Source organism: Emiliania huxleyi (assembly GCF_000372725.1).
Source record: "Emiliania huxleyi CCMP1516 chromosome Unknown EMIHUscaffold_202, whole genome shotgun sequence".
Lineage (NCBI taxonomy): Eukaryota > Haptophyta > Isochrysidales > Noelaerhabdaceae > Emiliania > Emiliania huxleyi.
In genome coordinates this window covers 105403-124329 of record NW_005200580.1, presented here as the reverse complement: position 1 = coordinate 124329, position 18927 = coordinate 105403, and the positions used below count along the sequence as shown (strand labels likewise).

The window sequence follows — 18927 nt, the reverse complement described above, 5'->3', positions numbered from 1 at the left end:
TTACCCTCACATCCTGGGCCGGGGAGCTAAGAAGCGCACCCAGCGGGCCGGATGATCGGCATCGGGTTACGGGCTAGAGAGCCCTAGCCCTGGGGGGTGCGCGGTCGCAGGGCCATAACGGATCCCATAACAGGGGGCGGTGGGGTTCGGGGCCGGGGTCGTGCGTTCCCCTTCGAATCCCGATGGTCGTGTCCTCGCGGAGCGGCGCGGATCGCGCGCGTGTGCGACTGCTACTGCTACAAGACGAGACGAGAAGCAGAAGCTGAAGCGACGCCGATGTTTTTGCTGCCGCGCCCGCGCCGCGACCTCCCGTTTGTTTTGGCGCCGATGCCACGCCGTCTCTCGCCGCGCGAAACGGCGCCGCCGCTGCGTCGGCGCCGCGATCAACCGCGCTCCAGCAGCGAGCGGTGCAGAGCGGCTACCGACATGACAGTTGGCGACGGCGTCGCTTGTTAAATTCTTTTTGGCAACACGGAGACCGGGCTGCTCAAGTTGGTCAAAGGGCGCGGCAAGTGGTCTCCGTCGGAAGCGACGGCAGCGGCGGTGGCGGGGGAGGAGGAGGAGGCCGAGGAGGAGGGGGAGGAGGGGGAGGAGGAGGATGCCCCCAAGGGAAAGCTCAAGGAGCAGCCTGGCGATTACCCCTTTGCGCGGCAGCAGGATTGCGATCTACGTTTGTTTGATTTTGAGGCTTTCGGAGGCTTTGGAAAGGAGGTTCGCAGCACCCTGAGGGAGGCGGCGAACCAGCTGAGCAACAAACTTTCGCACGCTCAGCACCTGGACGAGGTCACATGGACCACCAAGAACTGGCACGGGCTGCAGATGCAGCGCTTGTCTGTCGTCCTCCACACCGCCGTGGCGTGGCAGACGGTGAACGAGCTAGCGTGCGGGGAGAGCGGCATTGTGCATGGTGCGGAGTGCATTGCCGTTCTTAACGGAGTCGCTTAGGCGGCTCCGGTGGTGAGCCTGTGTGCGTGCCAGTCCGCGCCAGTCTGCGCCCTTGTCGTGCCAGTGTGCTGTGAGAGAGGCTTGGCCCTTAAGAATTCTTTTTGTCCCAGCTGTCGTCGGCGCTCGAGAACTCACTCGACACAATGCGCTGGGCGCTCGCCTCGTCGCTGCTCATCTCCTGCTCCTCGACGCCCGAGGCGGAGCCGACCCTTCTCGAGGCCTTTTCCGAGTTTGCGTCGTGCGAGGGCGCCGAGGCGGCGGCGCTGCTCGCGGCCCGCCGCGACTTCTTCCACGCCTACCCGACGGAGACCGCCGTGCGCGCGCTGCCACAGCACGTTGCTCGCAACGAGCAGGAGCAGCGTTAGAGGGGCTCGAATGGGCGCGGCGGCCCGCTGACCAGCCGCCGCACCCGATGGGCGGGCGGGGCCGGCACGCACCGCAGGGCCGTGTGTGCGGCGAGCCCCGCGGCATGCGCTGTTCTCCGTCCCCGCAGCGTCCTCGAGGACCGGGGTTGAGCTGAGCGCCACGGCGAGGGCGCGCTATCGCGAGGCGCGAACGAGCCCGGCGCTGCGGCATGTGCCGGTGGGCCCGGGACCGGCGTGTCGGGGGCAGAGGGCGCGCGGACAGCCGGCGCCTGCTGGTAATCACCTGGCGAGAGTCGGCCCCGAGCCACCTCAACGACGGCGAGCCGAGAGAAAAATTCGACTGCCGTGCTCCAAGGAAAACACTGGGCCTTCCTCGCTGCCCGTTTCCCTCTGTCCCTGATCGGTCAGTTGTCGGAGGAGGCGAGAGATGAGCTGACGCGGCCTCTGAGAGTGGAGTCGGGACGTACGGGCCCACCGGGGGAAGGCCAGTCGCAGTGGCAACCGGACCACCGCGACCTTCGACAGGGAGGGCCACGCCTCCCCGAGCTTGGAGAAGAGCCGGCGGAGGGGGGGGGCGAGCCAGGGACGATAGAGAGGCCGCGGGTGCGGACACGACTCGCCGACCAGGGAGAGCGGGTTCGACCCCCCGGGGAGGGGAGGCGACACGATCCAATGCCGCCGTCCTCGCCCGGGGAAACCTCGACAGGGCAGCCGACGCTCTCGGAGGCGGCAGTACCAGTCGGAGGTGAAGCGGAGGCGAGACCTCGGCCAAAGAAGAGACATCAGAAACGGCTACAGCGGCCGTCAGGCGACGCTCGGCTGGCGAACAAAAGAGCGAATCAGGGAGAACCGGGAGCCCCGGGAAGTCGGGCAGTGGAACTCTGGGACGGGATGCTGAGTGAGGACCTGTGTACGTGCGTGATGTACAGCGTCGTGTCTACTAGCTCCGTGTAGAGGGGGCGTTCTGAAGTTAAGGGGAAACCCGGTACACGGAACCAACCCTCGGAGACCCGTGTTTACTTTACGGCCCTTTCCCTGCGAACGCGCACCCCCGGGGCTAGGGCTCTCTTGCCCGCAACCCGATCCCAATCATCCGGCCCGCTGGGTGCGCTTCTTAGCTCCCCGGCCCTGGTGCCTGGATGTGCGGTTACTGACTGCACTCCAAGTGCTCCAAGATCGTCCTTACAAGATCCTGCTCGTGCAGGTGGGGACCCTGTCCGCTTCTCCCCACACACTACCCTCCCCCTCGTTGGCGTGTCCGTTTCAACTTGCAAAACAAATTTATTTACTGCAACGGGGGCAAAAACGAGTCGAGCCGCTGTGAAACGATTCTATCACGCCAGCAAGGCGAGAATCATGCTCACCGGGCAAAACGACACGGGCAGCCACTTGTACTCGTTGGCAAGCGCCACCAGGATCCAGATCCTGTCTACACCCTCCTCCACCGCGCTCGGGCCGGCCGCGGGGACGAGGGTGGCGCGGCCCAGCGCCTCCAGCAGCAGCAGCCGCACGAGCAGCGCCCGCTTCGGCGAGCGCGGCACGCCGTGCTCGGCGGCCGACCCCGTTGTCATTGCCACAACCGAGCCCGAGCCGCGCTCGACGCGGAGAATCTCGCCGCGCTCGTGCTGCTCCACCGCCGTCATTGGCACCTGCGACGAGCCGCCATGCTCGCAGCCGCTGCTCGCGCCGTCGGGGGAGAGGGCGACGACGGAGCACGCGCCACGCCACGCCCGCCAGACCATCTCGTTGGCGTGGGTGCTGGAACCGTTCCGGATCCGATCGCCCGCGCCCGGCGCGCAGAGGTAGAAGTCGGCGTAGCCCGCCATTCCTCGCTCCGCCTCCTCGCTCCGCTCGCCCAGGTCGATGCCGCAGGCGGAGAGCCGCGCCTGCCACGTGGGCTGGTGGGGGAGGATCTCGCCCTTCTCGTCGACCTGCTGCAGCATCGTGTTGACCATGCGGAGGTTCGGGGAGAGGGAGATGATGAGGCGGACGAGGCGGTGGCCAGCCTTTGCCCTGCACCAGGGCAGGGAGAGGGGGGGGGGGGGGTGAATCGTATGGCACGCCAGGTGGAGGTTCGCATGGTTGGAGGCAGGCCGCTAGCGCACGCACCCTTGAAACTTGTTGAAGTGGGGGGAGTTCCCCGGCCCGTACCACTTCTGATCGCCCCGCGCGTCGTGGTGGGAGGCGCTTGTTGGCCGCACCGCGTCCCGCGCCTCGCCCGAGGAGAGAAACACCAGCTCCGCGGCGCGGTCGACCTCGGCGAGCGCGCGGGTGGCAGCCAGGACCGCGCGCACCGCCCGCGCGGGCACGCGCGCCCGCGTGCACACCTGCTCGATGTACACGAGGGTGGCTGGCAGGTCCCGCCGCGCGCTCTCCGAGAAGGGCCGGGGACCCTGCGGGCTGCAGGCCACGGCCCGGCGGTTGCCGGCCTTGAGGTGGACGTCGCAGCCGCCGAGACGCCCGACGTCAAAGGCCCCCTCGATGGCGAGGCCAAACAGAGCGATCTCGCTGGGGGGCACGACGCACCCATCGGATGGGTCGTGGAAGTGGGCCAGCCCGAGGCCGATCCCGCCGTGCGTCGAGGTGCGCCGCCCCCCCTCCACCTCCACCTCGCGCCAGAGCTGCACCTCGCCGAGCTGCATCGGAGTGATGCCCTGGGCGCGATGCCGCTGCAGCATCTCCTCCGAGAGCCGCGCCTCCTCCTCGCGGGCGGTGGCCGCTCGCGCGGCGGCGCCCTCGACCCACGCGCGGTCGGCGGCGCGCCGATCCTGTCGAGCCTGCTTGGCTTCAGCATCCGCCGCTGCATCTGCCTCCGCCGCCGCTGCCGCCGCCGCCGCCGCCGCGCAGTCGGGGCAGCCGCAGTTGCCGCACATCCGACGCACGATCACAGCGGTCCACACGCACTCGCAAGCGCGCCCGCCCCGCCACGCCGTGCACCGCCACACGCCGGCGAAATCGCTGCCCTCCGTCACCGAGAGCGGGCCGAGGGAGGGGTGGATGTGGTCAGGCTCGGCAAGGTACGCCGCGAGTGCGGAGCTGCTGCGGGAGAGGTCGGCGGGGAGGGGCGGCGCGGCTTCCCCCCTCGAGACGCGAAGCACGCCGAGGAGGACGGAGCCGTGCGCCGCGAGGGCCGAGGACCGCACTACCGCCGCCGCCGCCGCGCAGTCGGGGCAGGGGCACCTCCCCCGCATCCGATGCACGATCACAGCGGTCCACACGCACTCGCAGGCGCGCCCGCCCCGCCGCGCCGTGCACCGCCACACGCCGACGAAGCCGCTGCCCTCCGTCACCGAGAGCGGGCCGAGGGATGGGTGGATGTGGTCAGGCTCGGCAAGGTACGCCGCGAGTGCGGAGCTGCTGCGGGAGAGGTCGGCGGGGAGGGGCGGCACGGCTTCCCCCCTCGAGACGCGAAGCACGCCGAGGAGGACGGAGCCGTGCGCCGCGAGGGCCGAGGACCGCACTACCGCCGCCGCCGCCGCCGCGCAGTCGGGGCAGCCGCAGTTGCCGCACATCCGATGCGCGATCACAGCGGTCCACACGCACTCGCAGGCGCGCCCGCCCCGCCGCGCCGTGCACCGCCACACGCCGACGCAGCCGCTGCCCTCCGTCACCGAGAGCGGGCCGAGGGAGGGGTGGATGTGGTCAGGCTCGGCGAGGTACGCCGCGAGTGCGGAGCTGCTGCGGGAGAGGTCGAGGGGAAGGGGCGGCGCGGCTTCCCCCCTCGAGACGCGAAGCACGCCGAGGAGGACGGAGCCGTGCGCCGCGAGGGCCGAGGACCGCACTACCGCCGCCGCCGCCGCCGCGCAGTCGGGGCAGGGGCACCTGCCCCGCATCCGATGCGCGATCCCAGCGAGCCACACGCACTCGCAGGCGCCCCCGCCCCGAGGGCGGGTGCACCGCCACACGCCGACGAAATCGCTGCCCTTCGTCACCGAGAGCGGGCCGAGGGAGGGGTGGATGTGGTCGGGCTCGGCGAGGTACGCCGCGAGTGCGGTGCTGCTCCGGGAGCGGTCGAGGGGAAGGGGCGGCGCACTTACGGTCTTCTTGGTCTTGAGGACCCCGAGGAGGACGGACACGCCGCCTGCTTCCATTTCCGACGCACGGTGAGGGATGCCTGCCCTAATGAGACTTTTCTACTCGCGAAAGAATTATTAAGTCGCATCCGGGTTTTTTTGTGAAGGTTGCAGCGAGAATCGGAGAGAGACTGCGAAGAGAGATAGGAAGAGGCAGACTCCCTAGGGTGGGCGACGGCTAGCGCACCACACACCTCTCCTAAATCCCTGTGTGGTGGCGGCGTGCCGTCCTCCCATCCCTCCCTTGGGTTGTCTGTTTTCTTTCTTTCTTTTTAGACGGGTGTCGTCCCGCAAGATGGCATCACGCTCGCACCTGCCGACCGCCGCCACGGAGACGCCTTCTCCGCCACCGCGGCGCCGGCCACAGGCCAGCGCTAGGCAGCTGCCGGCCACACTGGGCCGGATTTGCCGGCACTCGTCGCCGCACACTCCTACGTCCACGCCGCTGTGACGTCTGGCGACGAGGCGCCGGCCGCCAAGCTTCATCGCCAACGTGGTCGCTCGCTGGTCCTCTCGGCTCGGCCACGCGTCGGCCCAGCTCACACGAGCTCCAGACAGCCACCAGTCGCCACGCGCAAAAAGCGTACGGGTCGCCGGCTCCCTGTTGTGCTCTCACGCTGGCCGGCGTAAAACTGTACTGGCAGTTGTCATGCCGTACCCGTCGCGTTTCGATAGGGAGCCCTCAATCGACGCGTCTACACGCACCGTGCCACCGCTCTCCACAACTGCTACCGTGGACATCAAGCTCCTCGACTCGATCTGCGGCTCGACGGCGCTCTAGCTGCTGGCTCTCGCGGGTGTCTGGCGACCCGCTCAGGCTTGCGAAACGGCCGGCCGCGGCGACGTGTTTCGAGCTCGCTGGCCTTCTCCGCGCGGCTGGGACCGCCCCTAGTCGGGGCCGACCCGCCCAGTCTGTGGAAGGGATCAGAGTGGTCTGACCAGCAAGAAGACGGGTCGAGGCCCTCCGTAGGCTCGTGAGGCGTCCCTCTTCCCTCTTCAATAGAGGGATAGTCATCTGGACCCAAAGGTTGGTGCCCAGCAGGTGTGAGTGGTGAGCCGCGTGCAAGGCTCTGCGCGACCGTGGAACCCCAACTTCAACCGGTCATATCTCGGGCGGACTGGCACCTCAGGAGCTCATCCTGGGCGGTTTGGGGGAGTCTGGGAGGTGTACCTGAAGGTGGTAAAAAGAGGTTTGCACGAGATCTTAACCGGGGGGCAGCCGGAGCACCGTGAGGTAGGTAGGTAGGTAGAAAGGTGAAGAACAGCCAGGCTCAGACTGGACACCAACGCGGTATGGGTGGACGCTGGACAGATGATGACGACACGCTCGAGCGACACACAGACACAAACAAGCTCACAAGACACACAGCCAGCTGGCTGCCACACACCCTGAGTCGGCGTACACATAACTCAAGGCCACATCCTCCCTGTCGCCCCCCCCAGCACTCCAAGGTGATAGGGAGAAACAAACAAGGGCACAACAAACAACAGACGACAGGCCGTGAAAACAGCGCGCAGCTAGCGTCGGTGGTTCACCGTACGTACTGTGTAGGTAGGAGTCGGCTCGTCGATGGCGAACTCCGCGGCCACGGCCGCAAGCTGCTGAGGCTGCAGCGAGCGGTTCTGCGGCCGGGAGCCCTCGTCACTTTTGCAAACGGTCTCGATGCCGCCTCAGCGCTGCGTGGCTGCGACCGGACAGGCCGAATCACGCTCCTCGCGTGCACGCAAGACGGCACCTTTGACTGCGCCGTCGAGGTTGGGTGCAACGCGCGCGGCGTCGGCACTTTTCGCGTCGGCGCGCGGTGGCTGAGGCCAGGCGAGGCTTGCGGGCTTGCCTGCGGTAGATCGTCGCGCCCGTGCTGTGTCGCGCCCGCAGCGCAGGCGGACGGGTACGGCTGGTCGTCCAGCTCCAGCTCGGCGGCCGGCGGGGCCGACGGGCGCATCACGACCGAGGCCATCGGCCGCACGATCGCGTACGCCGTCGCGGAGGCAGATGACTCTGCCGCGAGCGGACGGCTGCCGGAGGAGCTCTCCTCGCTGGGCGACTCCGCCTTGCCGGGCCTCTCGTGCGCGCGCGTGTAGATGCGCATCGGTAGGTGAGGCACACGCGAGGTGCACACACGGGGCGGGCGACGCACACGCACACACGGCGGGGATTGCTTCTCCTCCACGCGCACCGCTGCCGCCCCGCCGTTGCCGCCCCGCCGTTGCCGCCCCGCCGCTGCCGCTCCTTGCCGCAGAGGCGCTCGCCTCGTGCGCAGGTTCGCGGCCCTCGCACTTGCGCTGGCGCGGCTCCGCCGGCTCGCGGAGGCCGGGCTGGCGGCGGGCGGCGGGGCGGCTGCAGAGGGCGCGCTGGCGTCTTTGAGCGCCGCCGCCGAAGCCGTTGAGAAAGGGCGAGTGAGGAGCCGAGATTCGCCGAGGTTCTCCGAGGTTTGCCGAGGTTCTCTCCCTCGCAAAGGCTCTCCTCACGTCTCCCCATGTCTCCCCACGTCTCCCCATGTCTCCCCATGTCTCCCCATGTCTCCCCATCTCTCCCGGTAGGCTCTCCCTCGCTGAGGCTGGCTAGGAACCTTCCAGGAACCTTCTAGGAACCTTCTAGGAGCCTTCTAGGCTCTCCCTCGCTGAGGCTGGCCGGGGTGAGGCGCCACAGAGCGGTCCGTCCGCTGGCTGGCTAGGAACCTTCCAGGAACCTTCCAGGAACCTTCTAGGAACCTTCTAGGAACCTTCTAGGTCCGTCCGCTGGCTGGCCGCCGCCGATCCGCTACCTCGTTGCGGAGCTCCTCTCGTGCGGCGCCGCCGCGAAGGTGCCACTGACGCGCGGGGAGACGCGCCCCTTCTCGGCCCTGCACAAACCTTCTCCTCTCGGAACCTTGCCCGAACCCTCTCGGAACCTTGCCCGAACCCTCTCGGAACTCTGCCCGAAGTTTCTCCGAACTCTCCCCTCGCAGGCGGCCGCGACGCGCGAGCAGACGCGTGCCACGCTGGAGGAGACGCGTGCCGCGCTGCTGCACGCGCAACTGCTCAACACGAGCGCCGCGCCAGAGGCGGAGCCGCTGCTGCGGGCGCTGCGCCGGTCTCGGGGCGAAGGAGGGGAGGCCGAGGCGGAGGCGGAGGCATACCGAGCATGGTTCGCACATTTGCCGGCGCTCGACCCGGGGCCGGGCGAGACGGACCCCGGTGAGCGCGCGGCGGCGGCGGTCGAGTTTGTGGGCGGCGGCGGCGGCGGCAGTAGCACTCATGACGAGCTTTGAAGTCTCCTTTGATCTCTCTGTGGGACGCGCGTAAATGCACTCAGAACTACGTCCTTTTTGCGGTCCGCGCATCCGTTGTACGCCCGGCCGCCACGCACCGATCCGAGCGGGGGGGCGTGTGCAGGACACGAGACGAACCGTCGCTTGCGTGCGTTTACCTCCTGCGCCTCGCGCTGATCACCACCCACCCGTCCTGCCAGCTCCGCTCAAAGCCCTCGAAGTCGGGCGCGAACGCCGCCTCCACCTCGGCCGCCTGCGCCTCGCCCCAGATGCCCGAGAGCAGCAGTGTGCCTCCCGCCGCGACGCGCGAGGACAGTGTGGGCTGCCTACGGTGTGAATGCGCCGACATGAGGGCGGGAATACGGTGGAGTGCAGCGTCTTTCGACACCGCGTGAATACACGGGCTACGAGTACAGCGGAGTACGGCGGAGTCCGTGTCCCTCTCGCGCTGGCTGACAAGAATGCGAACTCCATGTTGGGACTCCCTGCGTGTTCTGCGTCTAGAGTGGACTGCAGCTGCACGAGCGTGCGCGCGAGGATGTTTGCAACCACGAGCTCGTACTCCTCCGGCGCCTCCTCGGCGGGCTGCACCGCCACGAACCGGTCCGCCATCCCGTTGTCAACGGCGTTGGCGCGCGAAACCTAGCGCGAGGCAGGCGGCGGCGGTGAGAGAGGGCGCGGCCGAGTCCCGCCGCCAGGAAACCTCTCGGAAGCGGCATGCCGTGGCGACGCTTGGGAGGAGCCAGCTAGTGAGTCGGTTCACTAGCGACGCACGCCTTGAGTGCGTACGGGTCGATCTCGGCTATATCTCGGCTATATCTCGGCTAGATCTCGCCTTGAGTGCGTACGGGTCGATCTCGGCTACATCTCGGCTATATCTCGGCTATATCTCGCCTTGAGTGGTACGGGTCGATCTCGGCTATATCTCGGCTATATCTCGGCTAGATCTCGCCTTGAGTGCGTACGGGTCGATCTCGACGCCGACAGCGCGGCGGCAGCCGAAGAGCAGCGCCGCAAAGGCGACGACGCCGGAGCCAGAGCCGAAGTCGAGCATCGCGTCGCAGCCGGTCAGCCGCCCCCCCGCCAGCAGCGAGTGCACGCCGCGAACGCAGAGCTGCGTCGTCGCGTGCTCGCCCGTCCCAAACGCCATCCCCGGCTGCAGCTGCAGGGCTGGTGGCAGCGCGCCGCACGAGCCCTCGCCGGCGCTGTCGGCGTGCCACGGGAAGAGGATGCGCAGACAGCCCGCCAGCTCGACGGGCGCCCAGTCCGACTGCACCTGCGACACCCAGTCACGCGCGCCCAGCAGCTCCACCTCGAAGCGCGGCGGAGTCTCGCCCGCGACGGCGGCCGCGAGGAGGAGGGTCGCCTCGACGTCGACGTCCGGCGCAAAGCCAACCTCGAGCTGCGTGTTGGACCAGACCGGCGTCAGGTGCCCCGGCGTGGTCTCCGCGGGGAGCCGCTCGAGCAGCTGCGCGCTCGACTCTCCGGGCGGGTGGGCGTGGTATATCGGCTGCTCGGCGTCCGTGCCGCGGCCGCCGTCGCTCAGGCTGACATAGAGCGCGCCAGCGTCGACCAGCAGCTCGGACCAGTAGTGCCCGTCCACGGACGCGGGGCACTGCATCCGAACCAGAAGCATCGCGCCATCCTCCGCCTCTGCCGCTCCCTCAGCCAGGACCGCGTTCTCGCTCGTCGGCGCCTGGCCGCCGTCGCCCGCGATCAGCGGGCGGGAACGCACGCCAAGCCGCGATATGGTGGCCCTCCCGGAGACGGCGGAGGCCAGAAGCACGCAGAGCGGAGGCGCGAGCATACAACGCGGTATCGGAGGCGGCGGGCTGAGGAGGAAGCGCGCACTCACTGTGTGTGTGTGTGCGCGCGCACGACAACTTCTCGCACAGGAGGTAAATAAAAGGGCACTTTTTCGGTGCTGGTAGCCCCCCCAAAACAGGCGCGCGCAGCGCGCCCAGGGGCGCCGCAGGCGCCCCAAGCGGCGCGGAGCGCCGCCGCAGGCGGCGGACAGCAGGTGCGCGAAATTAAACGCCATTTTCGGCTCCGCGGTTTTGCCACTAACATTGAAATCCGGTACAAAACGACTTAGCCGAAACAACAGACAGACAGACAGAGAGCACACACGTTCGAGACGGGGGTGCGCCGACCACCGTCGCGGACCCAGTAGAGCTAGATGGTCCCACATGATGCGCCCTTAGCCTCTGAGCTCGTCCTAGACGTTTTAGGGAAGCGTGGGCAGACCAGAACGCGGCCACGGCGACGCTCCGAGGCTATCAGCAGCGCTGGCGGCGATCGTGGCGACGGCGCCTCGCCGCTGCAGCGGCACAGAATCGAGGAAGTGGCGTTGGTGGCAGCATCAATGAGATATGAAGGCGGCCGTAATGCTGGTGGCGCCTTCGAGGGCGGCGGGGAGGGCGGTAGCAGCGACGGCGGTCGAGTCATGTGGCAGGGGTGGCAAGATGCAGCAGGGAGGCTTGAGTTAGCGACGCGGGGCGGTGGCGTGCCAGCAGGTAAGCGGCGGCGGCGGAGAGCAGGTGCGCGAAATAAAGGCCAATCTTGAGATATCCATTTTGCACCACCTTTGGATTTCTGGTACAAATTGACTTGTGGATCTTGAAGGCACGCGCAAGAGCGCACCAGGCAAGTTGACTCAACCTCGGATCTCGCTGCCGCTAAGCGTGGCGTCGATTATCAAACGAGCGGTGACAGTAGCGGTGGCAGCGGCGGCAGCGTCGACAGGAGCACCTACTGCAGTGTCAAATGTGAGCTGGGAGGCGGGAGGCAGATGCAATAGGAGCGGGAGAGTGAGATCGTCAGCCAGCAAGGCAGACCTTTACGGCGCGGCTGCGGGCGCGTTTGCAGTGACATGCGATCCATGTGGCAGCAAAGGCACGGCGGGAGTAGCGCGTATGCAGGCTGGTGAGCGAGGGTGGCGCGTCGCGAGTGGCGGTGCAGCCAGTCGGTGGCGGGTGCTGGCGACCGGCAGAGAGATGCAGACGGCGCGAGAGATGACCCTGCGGAGAGGCGAGGTGACGGGCGATCCGCGACGGTGGGAGAGGGCTGAGCATCGCCATGTCTCGCTCCGGCACCATCTTGCCGAAGCGCAGGCCCGGGAAGGCGGTGTTTTTGATGTAGCGGAGCCGCGCCGTGTCGTGCTTGTTGTACCGCCCTTGGCGGCCGGCGTAGCGCTGGTGCACACCGTGCAAGATCGACTGCAGCTCGAGCTGGTGGCTGACGATGTCCTCGCCGCTCTGCAGCGCCGGCGACAGGCACATGGCGCCAGCAGAGGAGATCTGCGAACAGGGCGAGTCGACGCTGGCAGGTCAAGCAGCGTCGACTCGCTACCAGCAACGAATGGTAGAATGGGTACCTCAGGTATCGGAGTTATGGCACACTTAAGAGCTGTGAACGTGAAGAGAGTGGTACCAGAACTGTGGGTCGTTGCGGCACGCATGGGGGGCCTCCCGGACGTATGATCCTAGCCCAATACGTCCCACGGAGCACATTTCGATTTTTGACAGAATTAAATGCACTGCCCCCGCACGGTACTAATAGTCGTAGTTTTGGCACCGCTGCCCTTCACGGCACCACACCGCCGCTTGACAGCCCGGGATTAGCCTAGCAGCGAGTGGGCATCGCCTGCCGGTCGGCTGGGCACGAGCCAAGCACTTGGGCGGCCGTCAACCGAGTCCGAGCGGCGCCTGAGGCGGGTGCCACGGCGTCTGCACGAAGGCGTGGCGGGGTGAGGAGCCAGGAGTGGTGAACACCTCCCCGTCGGGCGCGCGGCGCGCCGGATGGCCCGCCGAGGCCGCCGCCGCCCCGGCGGCGGCGATGGGGGCGGCGGGGCCGACCCGGCCGGCGTTTGTCGGCTCCACCTACAGAAGAGCAGTCTCTGTGGGTCGACGATACTAACTCGGTAGTAACGCGGAGCGGTGCTGTGCGGCGCCGAGTTGTGCGCGAGGCGACCTCCTGAGGCTACCTGAGCTGGCAATGGATGCCACCAGGACGCACGGCTAGCAGGAGCCAGTCAGGCATGCCCTGCTGTGGAGCAGAGCCGGCTGGCGCACCGGCGATACTAACTCAGCGCGCCGCGAGAGGCGAATCTGGGCGACTTTGGAGGCGCAGTTCTCGAGCTTGCCGTCGACGATTGATGTCGGGTAAATTGTCACTGCCGTCGGGGAAGGTCTTCTCTCAGCAGGCCGAGCGCCGTGGCCTGGCTCGGCTCGCCGCGAACGCCGCGAATTTATCAGTGCCAAAACTCACGAGACCTCGATACTAACAAAGACTACGATACTTGAGGTACCAATAAAAGAATTGGGGCGCAACAACAAAACTATTTCTTGTTTAGCCCCTTTTCACGCGATTTTACGGAATTACGGATTGGAGGGGGGTGGCGTCACATAGGGGGAGGGGATGACGCCCATCCGCTTGCCGCATAACCCGCCCGTGCAACCATTCGTGGCAACGATGGTGCGAGCATCAAGGCCCTTGCTAGCGTGGTTGATCACATCGCGGTCGGCGTCACGGCAAACGCCGACTGCCAGCCGTACAACATCATCGACGCTCCTGGGCTTGGGGCCGATGAGAGCCGACGCGCCATCGCAGAGCGCCACCTGCGCAAGTGTGACGTGCCCATCGTCGTCGCCTCCTTCACCGACCTCAGCCTCGAGCCGCTCCAAGAGGCGCTGCGGCAAATCAAGGCCAGCGGCCACCAGCCAATTATCGTCGTTACCAAGCTTGACGCGGAGTACAAGGCGCTCGATGAGGACGACCAGAGCTCTGGCCAAAGCCTGCAAACACTCATGGAGGCGAGCATGGCGGACGCGCGGCGCATCTTTGTTCAGGCCGGCTTCCAAGCGTCGGATGTCCACTTCGTATCTGCCTCCTGGTTCGACCTCTCGAGCGATCCGCGCGTTGCGCGAGTGCGCGCTGCGCTTGATATTGCGGGTCTGCCGTCCGACGAGGACGAGTCGACTGCTCGCGAAACCCTGCGCCGCCTGTCCGGAATCGACGACTTCTGGAAGGCCGTCGACGAGTTAGTCATGCGCGACGCGGCCAGACGACGTGCTGGGAGGGTTTGCGAGGAGCTGGCGCAGCACCTCTCCCAGCTGCATTGCATGCTCCTCGACCAGGACGGCTTGCTGAGCGGAGTCAGGCCAAACGCGGATGATCCAGAGTGGCGTGCCGACGTGCAACGCACCTCCGTGGCAGCTAAGGGGACTATCGATGCGGCGCTAGACGCGATGCAGTCCGAGTGCTCCGACGCGATCGCAGAGTCTGCCATCCAGATGCGGGAGGGGCTGACGGAGCTGATCCTAGAGCTTCAGAAGATGTGTGCCGGGGGATACCCCGTCGATCAGCTCTCCGCTCGCCTGCAGCAGCGCTTTGCCGAGCTGCAGCAGACGCTTGCCCCTCACCAAGCGTGGGAGATGACGGCAAATAAGATGCGAGGCCATCTCGAGCGTGCAGGTGAGCAGCTGGCCGAGCTGCTTCGAAAGCACTTTCCCGGCTCCGTCCACTCGCTGCTGCTTTCGTCTTCGCAGCTGCAAACGCCGTCGATCACCGACGTGCCCTCAAGTATCACGACGCCTAACGTCGAGAGGAACTTGGCGGGCGCCGTTGCATGCGCTGTGCTCCCGGTTGTTGCCTTCGGCGCGGTGCCCCTCATTGCGGCAGTGGTTGCCGCCGGCGGCATTGCGCTGGCACCGTTGGCGGCAGTGGTGGCAGTGGCAAAAGAGGCAGTGGATGCTGGCAGCTTAGCCTACCAGGCCGAGGCCGGACGCGACCTGCCTGGCGAGTGGGTGCGCGAGTGCAAGGAGGCAAAGAGCGGGTGGATCCGAGACTTTGAGCGCGGTCTTCGTCGCCAGCTGGAGGCCTGGAGGCGGCAGGTGAGAGCAGCTGTTGTCAGTCAACTCAATAGCTGGATCGATGGCATCGAGGCAGCAGCCAGCCTGCCCCCCGATCAGCTCCAGCCTTCCCAGGCTGACATCCGTGCCGCCGGCGAGCAAGGACAGGTACTGCTGTCGGATGCTGTCGCGCTACTGGACTGCCTCAGCGGTAATGTGGTCTCGGATGGTGCAGAGATCGACATTGTGCGCCTTGGTGCTCGCGTGCGACGGCTGAATTCGAGTGCCAAACGATGGCTCGACATCGATCTGCTGCTGGCCGATCCGTCAGAGGAAGCGGCGCGTGAGCGACGGGAGGATACCCAAAGGCAAACCACAGACAGCTACGCCTTTCTGGCATCGGTCCTGACGACTGAGCTCCGGCGCCATGGCTCGGAGCTCGAGGCGACTCAGACGCTACGAGCGCCATCAAGCCGCCCGCGGCCCCCGCAGCCCCCGCGTGGCGCTCCTCGTCCCACGGCTGCAGCGCAGGAGATCGCGCGGCACGCGCTCCTGGCTCGGCTGAGCGACGAGGTATACTCTCGACACGACACGGGTGAGGTGCTCTTCTTGAAGAGCGCCGACAACTCGAGAGTCGACGAGCAGGTAGAGGTGCTGCACTTCAGCTCTGCTGGTGCAAGCACCTGGAAGGTGCCGCAGTGGGCAGTCTTCCGTACCGCAGGCCGCGCTGACGGCGACTTTGTGGCTCTCGTCTTCAAGGGCACCGAGGCACCGACCGAGTGGCTGGTTGACGCTGCGTGTGTGTCTCGCGAGGCCGGCAGCGGGCTGAAGCTCCACGCCGGCATCTCTGGCAACTTGCGATCGCACATCGCGGCTGTGGAGTCCGCGGTCGCCCGCTCGACGACAGACGCCGGCGCTCTGCCGCTCTACTTCTCCGGCCACTCGCTCGGAGGCGCCTACGCCATGTGCGCCTTCTACATGGTTGCGCCGACTCTCTCGCAGCGGGTCGCCGGCGTTGTCGGATTTGGTGCCCCGCTCGTGACCGTCGCCGGAGGCCCGCCCGAGATTGTGCAGGCGGCAAGCCAGCGCTTCGCGACCTATGTGGCGGGCAACGATATTGTGCCGCGCTCCCTGTTCAAGCCGAATGCCGAGATGATGGTCGATCTCGCACGCCGCTTTGGCAGGGGTCGGGTGCTATTTTCCATCTCCAACGCCATCCCGACGTACGATCCGGTCGGCGAGTTCCGGGCGCTTCCGGGTGCGATCCAGCGATCTCCTACGGAGCTGCTGCGGATTCGGCCAGATGCGCCGCTGACGTCGCACATCGACGACCACGCGTGCCGCGGCAGCTACGCACGACTGCTTGATGAGCGCGCGCTCGAGCTGCTGCCGAGTGCTACGTCCACGCCGATGGCACCGGCACCGTCACCGACGGAGGAGGCGGTGGCGGTGATGTCGTCGGCAGCAGCGGCGGCAGCGGCAACAGAGGCAGAGATGGCGGGGACGGTGACGGCGTCAGCTCCTTTCCCAGCCCCGCAGCAGGGGCTGGCGCAGGTGCTCGAGGCGTCGGAAGGGCGGTCGCAGGCGGCTGAAGATCGCGACCTGGCGCACGGCATCGAAGAGTCGCTTCGAACTGACGGCTCGTCCCCCTTCGCTTCGGCCGCTGCCACCGTACAAGGCGATGCGGGCTCATTGGGCTCCTCCATGTCGATTTCAGCGGCCGAGTCAGCGTCAACGGTGCACGCCTCCCCGATGAGCTCTCCTCGAGGGCGTGCAATGGTGGCGTTTCTCGAGGAGGCTAAGCTCACCGCTTATGCAGGTGTGCTGCACGACGCCGGATATTCTGAGCTGACTGATCTCAGAGAGGCCGACGACGTAGATCTCGGCGAGCTCGGACTCAAGAAACCGGAGATCAAAAGATTGCGGCGCTATCTTGAGGAGCAGATCTGAAACTGTGGTGGCCACCCCACCTGGGCCATAGCCCGTATCAAGTACGTAAAAGGCATGGACCTGCATGTAGAGCTAGAGAGGGCGGATACTAGATTTCTCCACACACACAAAGTTTGGTGCTGGTGGGGCAAGGGGGGGCGACCGACTCGCATCTCCACACCCAGACACGGGTACGTTTATAGGATCCAGGGCATGATGCACTGTGCATGTATTGAAAAGAAAAGAGTACATATCTGCTCCATACTGTAGAGTGTGCACACGCACGCACAGGGGTACTGCCGTACACGCACACGCCACGCACACCCTCGCGGCCGAGAGCTCTGGTCTCAGCCACGCGGGTAACATACCTGACACCTCAGTACCGTGACATTTGGTCTGCCATATCGGCGAGGGGGCGGGGGAGGGTACAGAGGCTCATCCGTGCGGAGAGCGTCCGTGGGGAGCGGCGAATCATCTCGCCTTTGCCTTTGCCGACGTGTCGGCCGCCGCCTCCGGCGAGCCCTCTGCCGCCTGCTGCTGCTGCATGGCGGCGTCAAACTGGCCGGAGAGCGAGCGCGCCGCGCCCATCCAGGCGAAGATGATGCCGCCGAGGATGACGGCGAGGTAGGGCGTCGACGCGGCGAGCGAGCCGAAGCCAAAGATGAGCAGCTGCTGCACGAGGCTCCCGCCCGACTTGCCGAGCGGCCCGCCGATGACGTCGACGGCGGCCTTGCCCTTGGTCTTCTCCTCGGCGTCGAGGGGGATGTAGGCCATCTCCTTGCACGGGTCGAAGAGGGAGTACTTTGCCGCCTTCGACACGATGTTCTGCGCCGCGCCGACAAAGACGGCGAGCATGAGCGGCGTGAGGCCGACCGTCGAGAGGAGCGGCGCGAAGGTGTTGCCTGCGGGCGTGGTGGCGGGCGCGGTGGCGGGCGTGGTGGCGGGCGCGTGGTGGGCGTGTGGTTGGCGTGCGGCGGGGTCGCGAGAATGTCGCGAGCGTGACGTGCCGCGGGCGTGTCGCCGGCGAAGGGGCGGCCCGCGGTGGCGGGTGTGTTGCCTGTGAGGCAGAGAGCGAAGAAGGCGACGCCGGTGCCGAGCAGCACCTGTTCACAGCGAGAGGTGTGAAGAGACGCTGTTCACAGCCCCCCAGGCGAGCGAGGTCCCGAGCAGCACCGAAGGCGTGATCATTGCTGCGGTGCCCCAGCCCCACTGGCGGAAGACGAACCGCCCAAAGAGCATCATGGCAAGCGTGGCGACGCCGGTGGCGGACGAGAATGATCCCATGAAGGCCGAGTAGGCGCTTGGGTCGGGGAAGGCCTGTGAACAATGGACGGCGAAGCAATGAACAGATAATGACGGTTGAAAGGGGGCGTCGGGGAGAAGCGGAGGGTAAGCGGGGCGGGCCACGGCGCCTGCTTGAGCTTGCTCTTCCATGTCACCTAAGCAACAGCCACCACCTCATCAGCATCAGCGTCATCGGCACACTCGACGAGGTTGATTATAATTAATTAATTATCGTCACACTCGACGAGGTTAATTGCCATATCTCCCCCTATCTCCCCCTATCTCCCCCTATCTCCCCCTATCTCCCCCTATCTCCCCCTATCGCCCCCTATCTCCACGCCACCTCGACGAGGTTGATTGCCATCCCGTAGCAGATGACCAGAGTCGCGAGGGAGCGAATGTACGCCGAGGAGGCTAGGTGGCGCGCCTATCGATCACCACCACCATCGTCGTCTTTGGTGCCTGTGTGGGACTGGTGCTCTTCTAGCCCAGGAGGCGAGGTGGCGCGCCGACTCTCCAATCGACATGCTCGGCTTCTTCTTCTTCTTTGGCGCGAGCTTGCCCGACGGCGAGGGGGCGCCGTCCTGAGGATGCGACGCGGACGCGTCAGAGGGGGGCGGTGGGCAGAGGGGGGCGGTGGGCAGGGGGGTGGAGGGGGGGGGGGGGGGGACTTGCCCTCCGCGTCGTGTGGGGGAGGAGGTGTCTCGGAGGTATCTCGGAGGTATCTCGGAGGTGTTTCGGAGGTGTCTCGGAGGTGTCTCGGAAGTGTCTCGGAAGTGTCTCGCACCGAACCGTCCGCCTCCTTCAGGACGGCCACGTTGAGGTAGCGAAAGGCGGCCATGATGACACCGCCCGACGCGACAACAGCAGACATGAGTAGCTTGGGCGCGACGCCCCAGCCGTCCACGCCGGCCGGGAGGGAGGTGTGCAGCTTTGAAACGTACCGCACCTGGGGGGGGGGGGGGGGGGGCAGCTCGGGCGTCGTGAGGAGGTGTGCGGAGGTGTGCGGAGGTGTGGGGAGGTGTGGGGAGGTGTGGGGAGGTGTGGGGAGGTGTTGGGAGGTGTGGGGAGGTGTGGGGGAGATGTGGGCGGAGGTGTGGGGAGGTGTGGGGAGGTGTGGGGAGGTGCGGTGAGGTGTGGTGAGGTGTGGTGAGGTGTGGGGAGGTGCGGGGAGGCGCGGGGAGGTGCGGGCCGCACGAATTGGCCCGAGAAGACGAGAGCGACGTGG

At 66.8% G+C, this 18927-nt stretch overlaps 4 protein-coding genes across 4 annotated transcripts in view; all 4 read right to left on the bottom strand.

The window, feature by feature from the left end:
• Nucleotides 1–2644: 2644 nt before the first annotated feature.
• Nucleotides 2645–5401, bottom strand: EMIHUDRAFT_113908 (hypothetical protein; the record flags this gene model as incomplete). The annotated part of the gene is made up of 2 exons (XM_005781396.1): nucleotides 2645–3323; nucleotides 3420–5401. 2 exons carry the CDS (start codon nucleotides 5399–5401, stop codon nucleotides 2645–2647), a joined length of 2661 nt encoding a protein of 886 aa, XP_005781453.1.
• Nucleotides 5402–8788: 3387 nt separating this feature from the next.
• EMIHUDRAFT_468605 (hypothetical protein) lies at nucleotides 8789–11915 on the bottom strand (the record flags this gene model as incomplete). The annotated part of the gene is made up of 4 exons (XM_005781395.1): nucleotides 8789–8960; nucleotides 9146–9276; nucleotides 9659–10330; nucleotides 11730–11915. The coding sequence occupies 4 exons, from the start codon at nucleotides 11913–11915 to the stop codon at nucleotides 8789–8791; spliced, it is 1161 nt and encodes a 386-aa protein (XP_005781452.1).
• A 4744-nt stretch (nucleotides 11916–16659) lies between these two features.
• On the bottom strand, nucleotides 16660–17297 carry EMIHUDRAFT_365981 (hypothetical protein). Its single transcript, XM_005781394.1, has one exon. It carries the CDS (start codon nucleotides 17268–17270, stop codon nucleotides 16887–16889), a length of 384 nt encoding a protein of 127 aa, XP_005781451.1. The 5' UTR covers nucleotides 17271–17297; the 3' UTR covers nucleotides 16660–16886.
• Nucleotides 17298–18113: 816 nt separating this feature from the next.
• Nucleotides 18114–18927, bottom strand: part of EMIHUDRAFT_234229 (hypothetical protein) — a gene marked incomplete at both ends in the record, with an annotated part of 2222 nt that continues 1408 nt past the window's right edge. Inside the window, 3 exons of the mRNA XM_005781393.1 lie at nucleotides 18114–18126; nucleotides 18213–18283; nucleotides 18487–18648. Coding sequence (XP_005781450.1) covers nucleotides 18114–18126; nucleotides 18213–18283; nucleotides 18487–18648 — 246 coding nt within the window. The remainder of the gene's footprint in view (nucleotides 18127–18212; nucleotides 18284–18486; nucleotides 18649–18927) is intronic.

Bases quoted from the DNA above. Each gene is read 5' to 3' on its own strand.
- EMIHUDRAFT_365981 (XM_005781394.1), bottom strand. From the start codon at position 17,270: ATGCTCGCCGTCTTTGTCGGCGCGGCGCAGAACATCGTGTCGAAGGCG.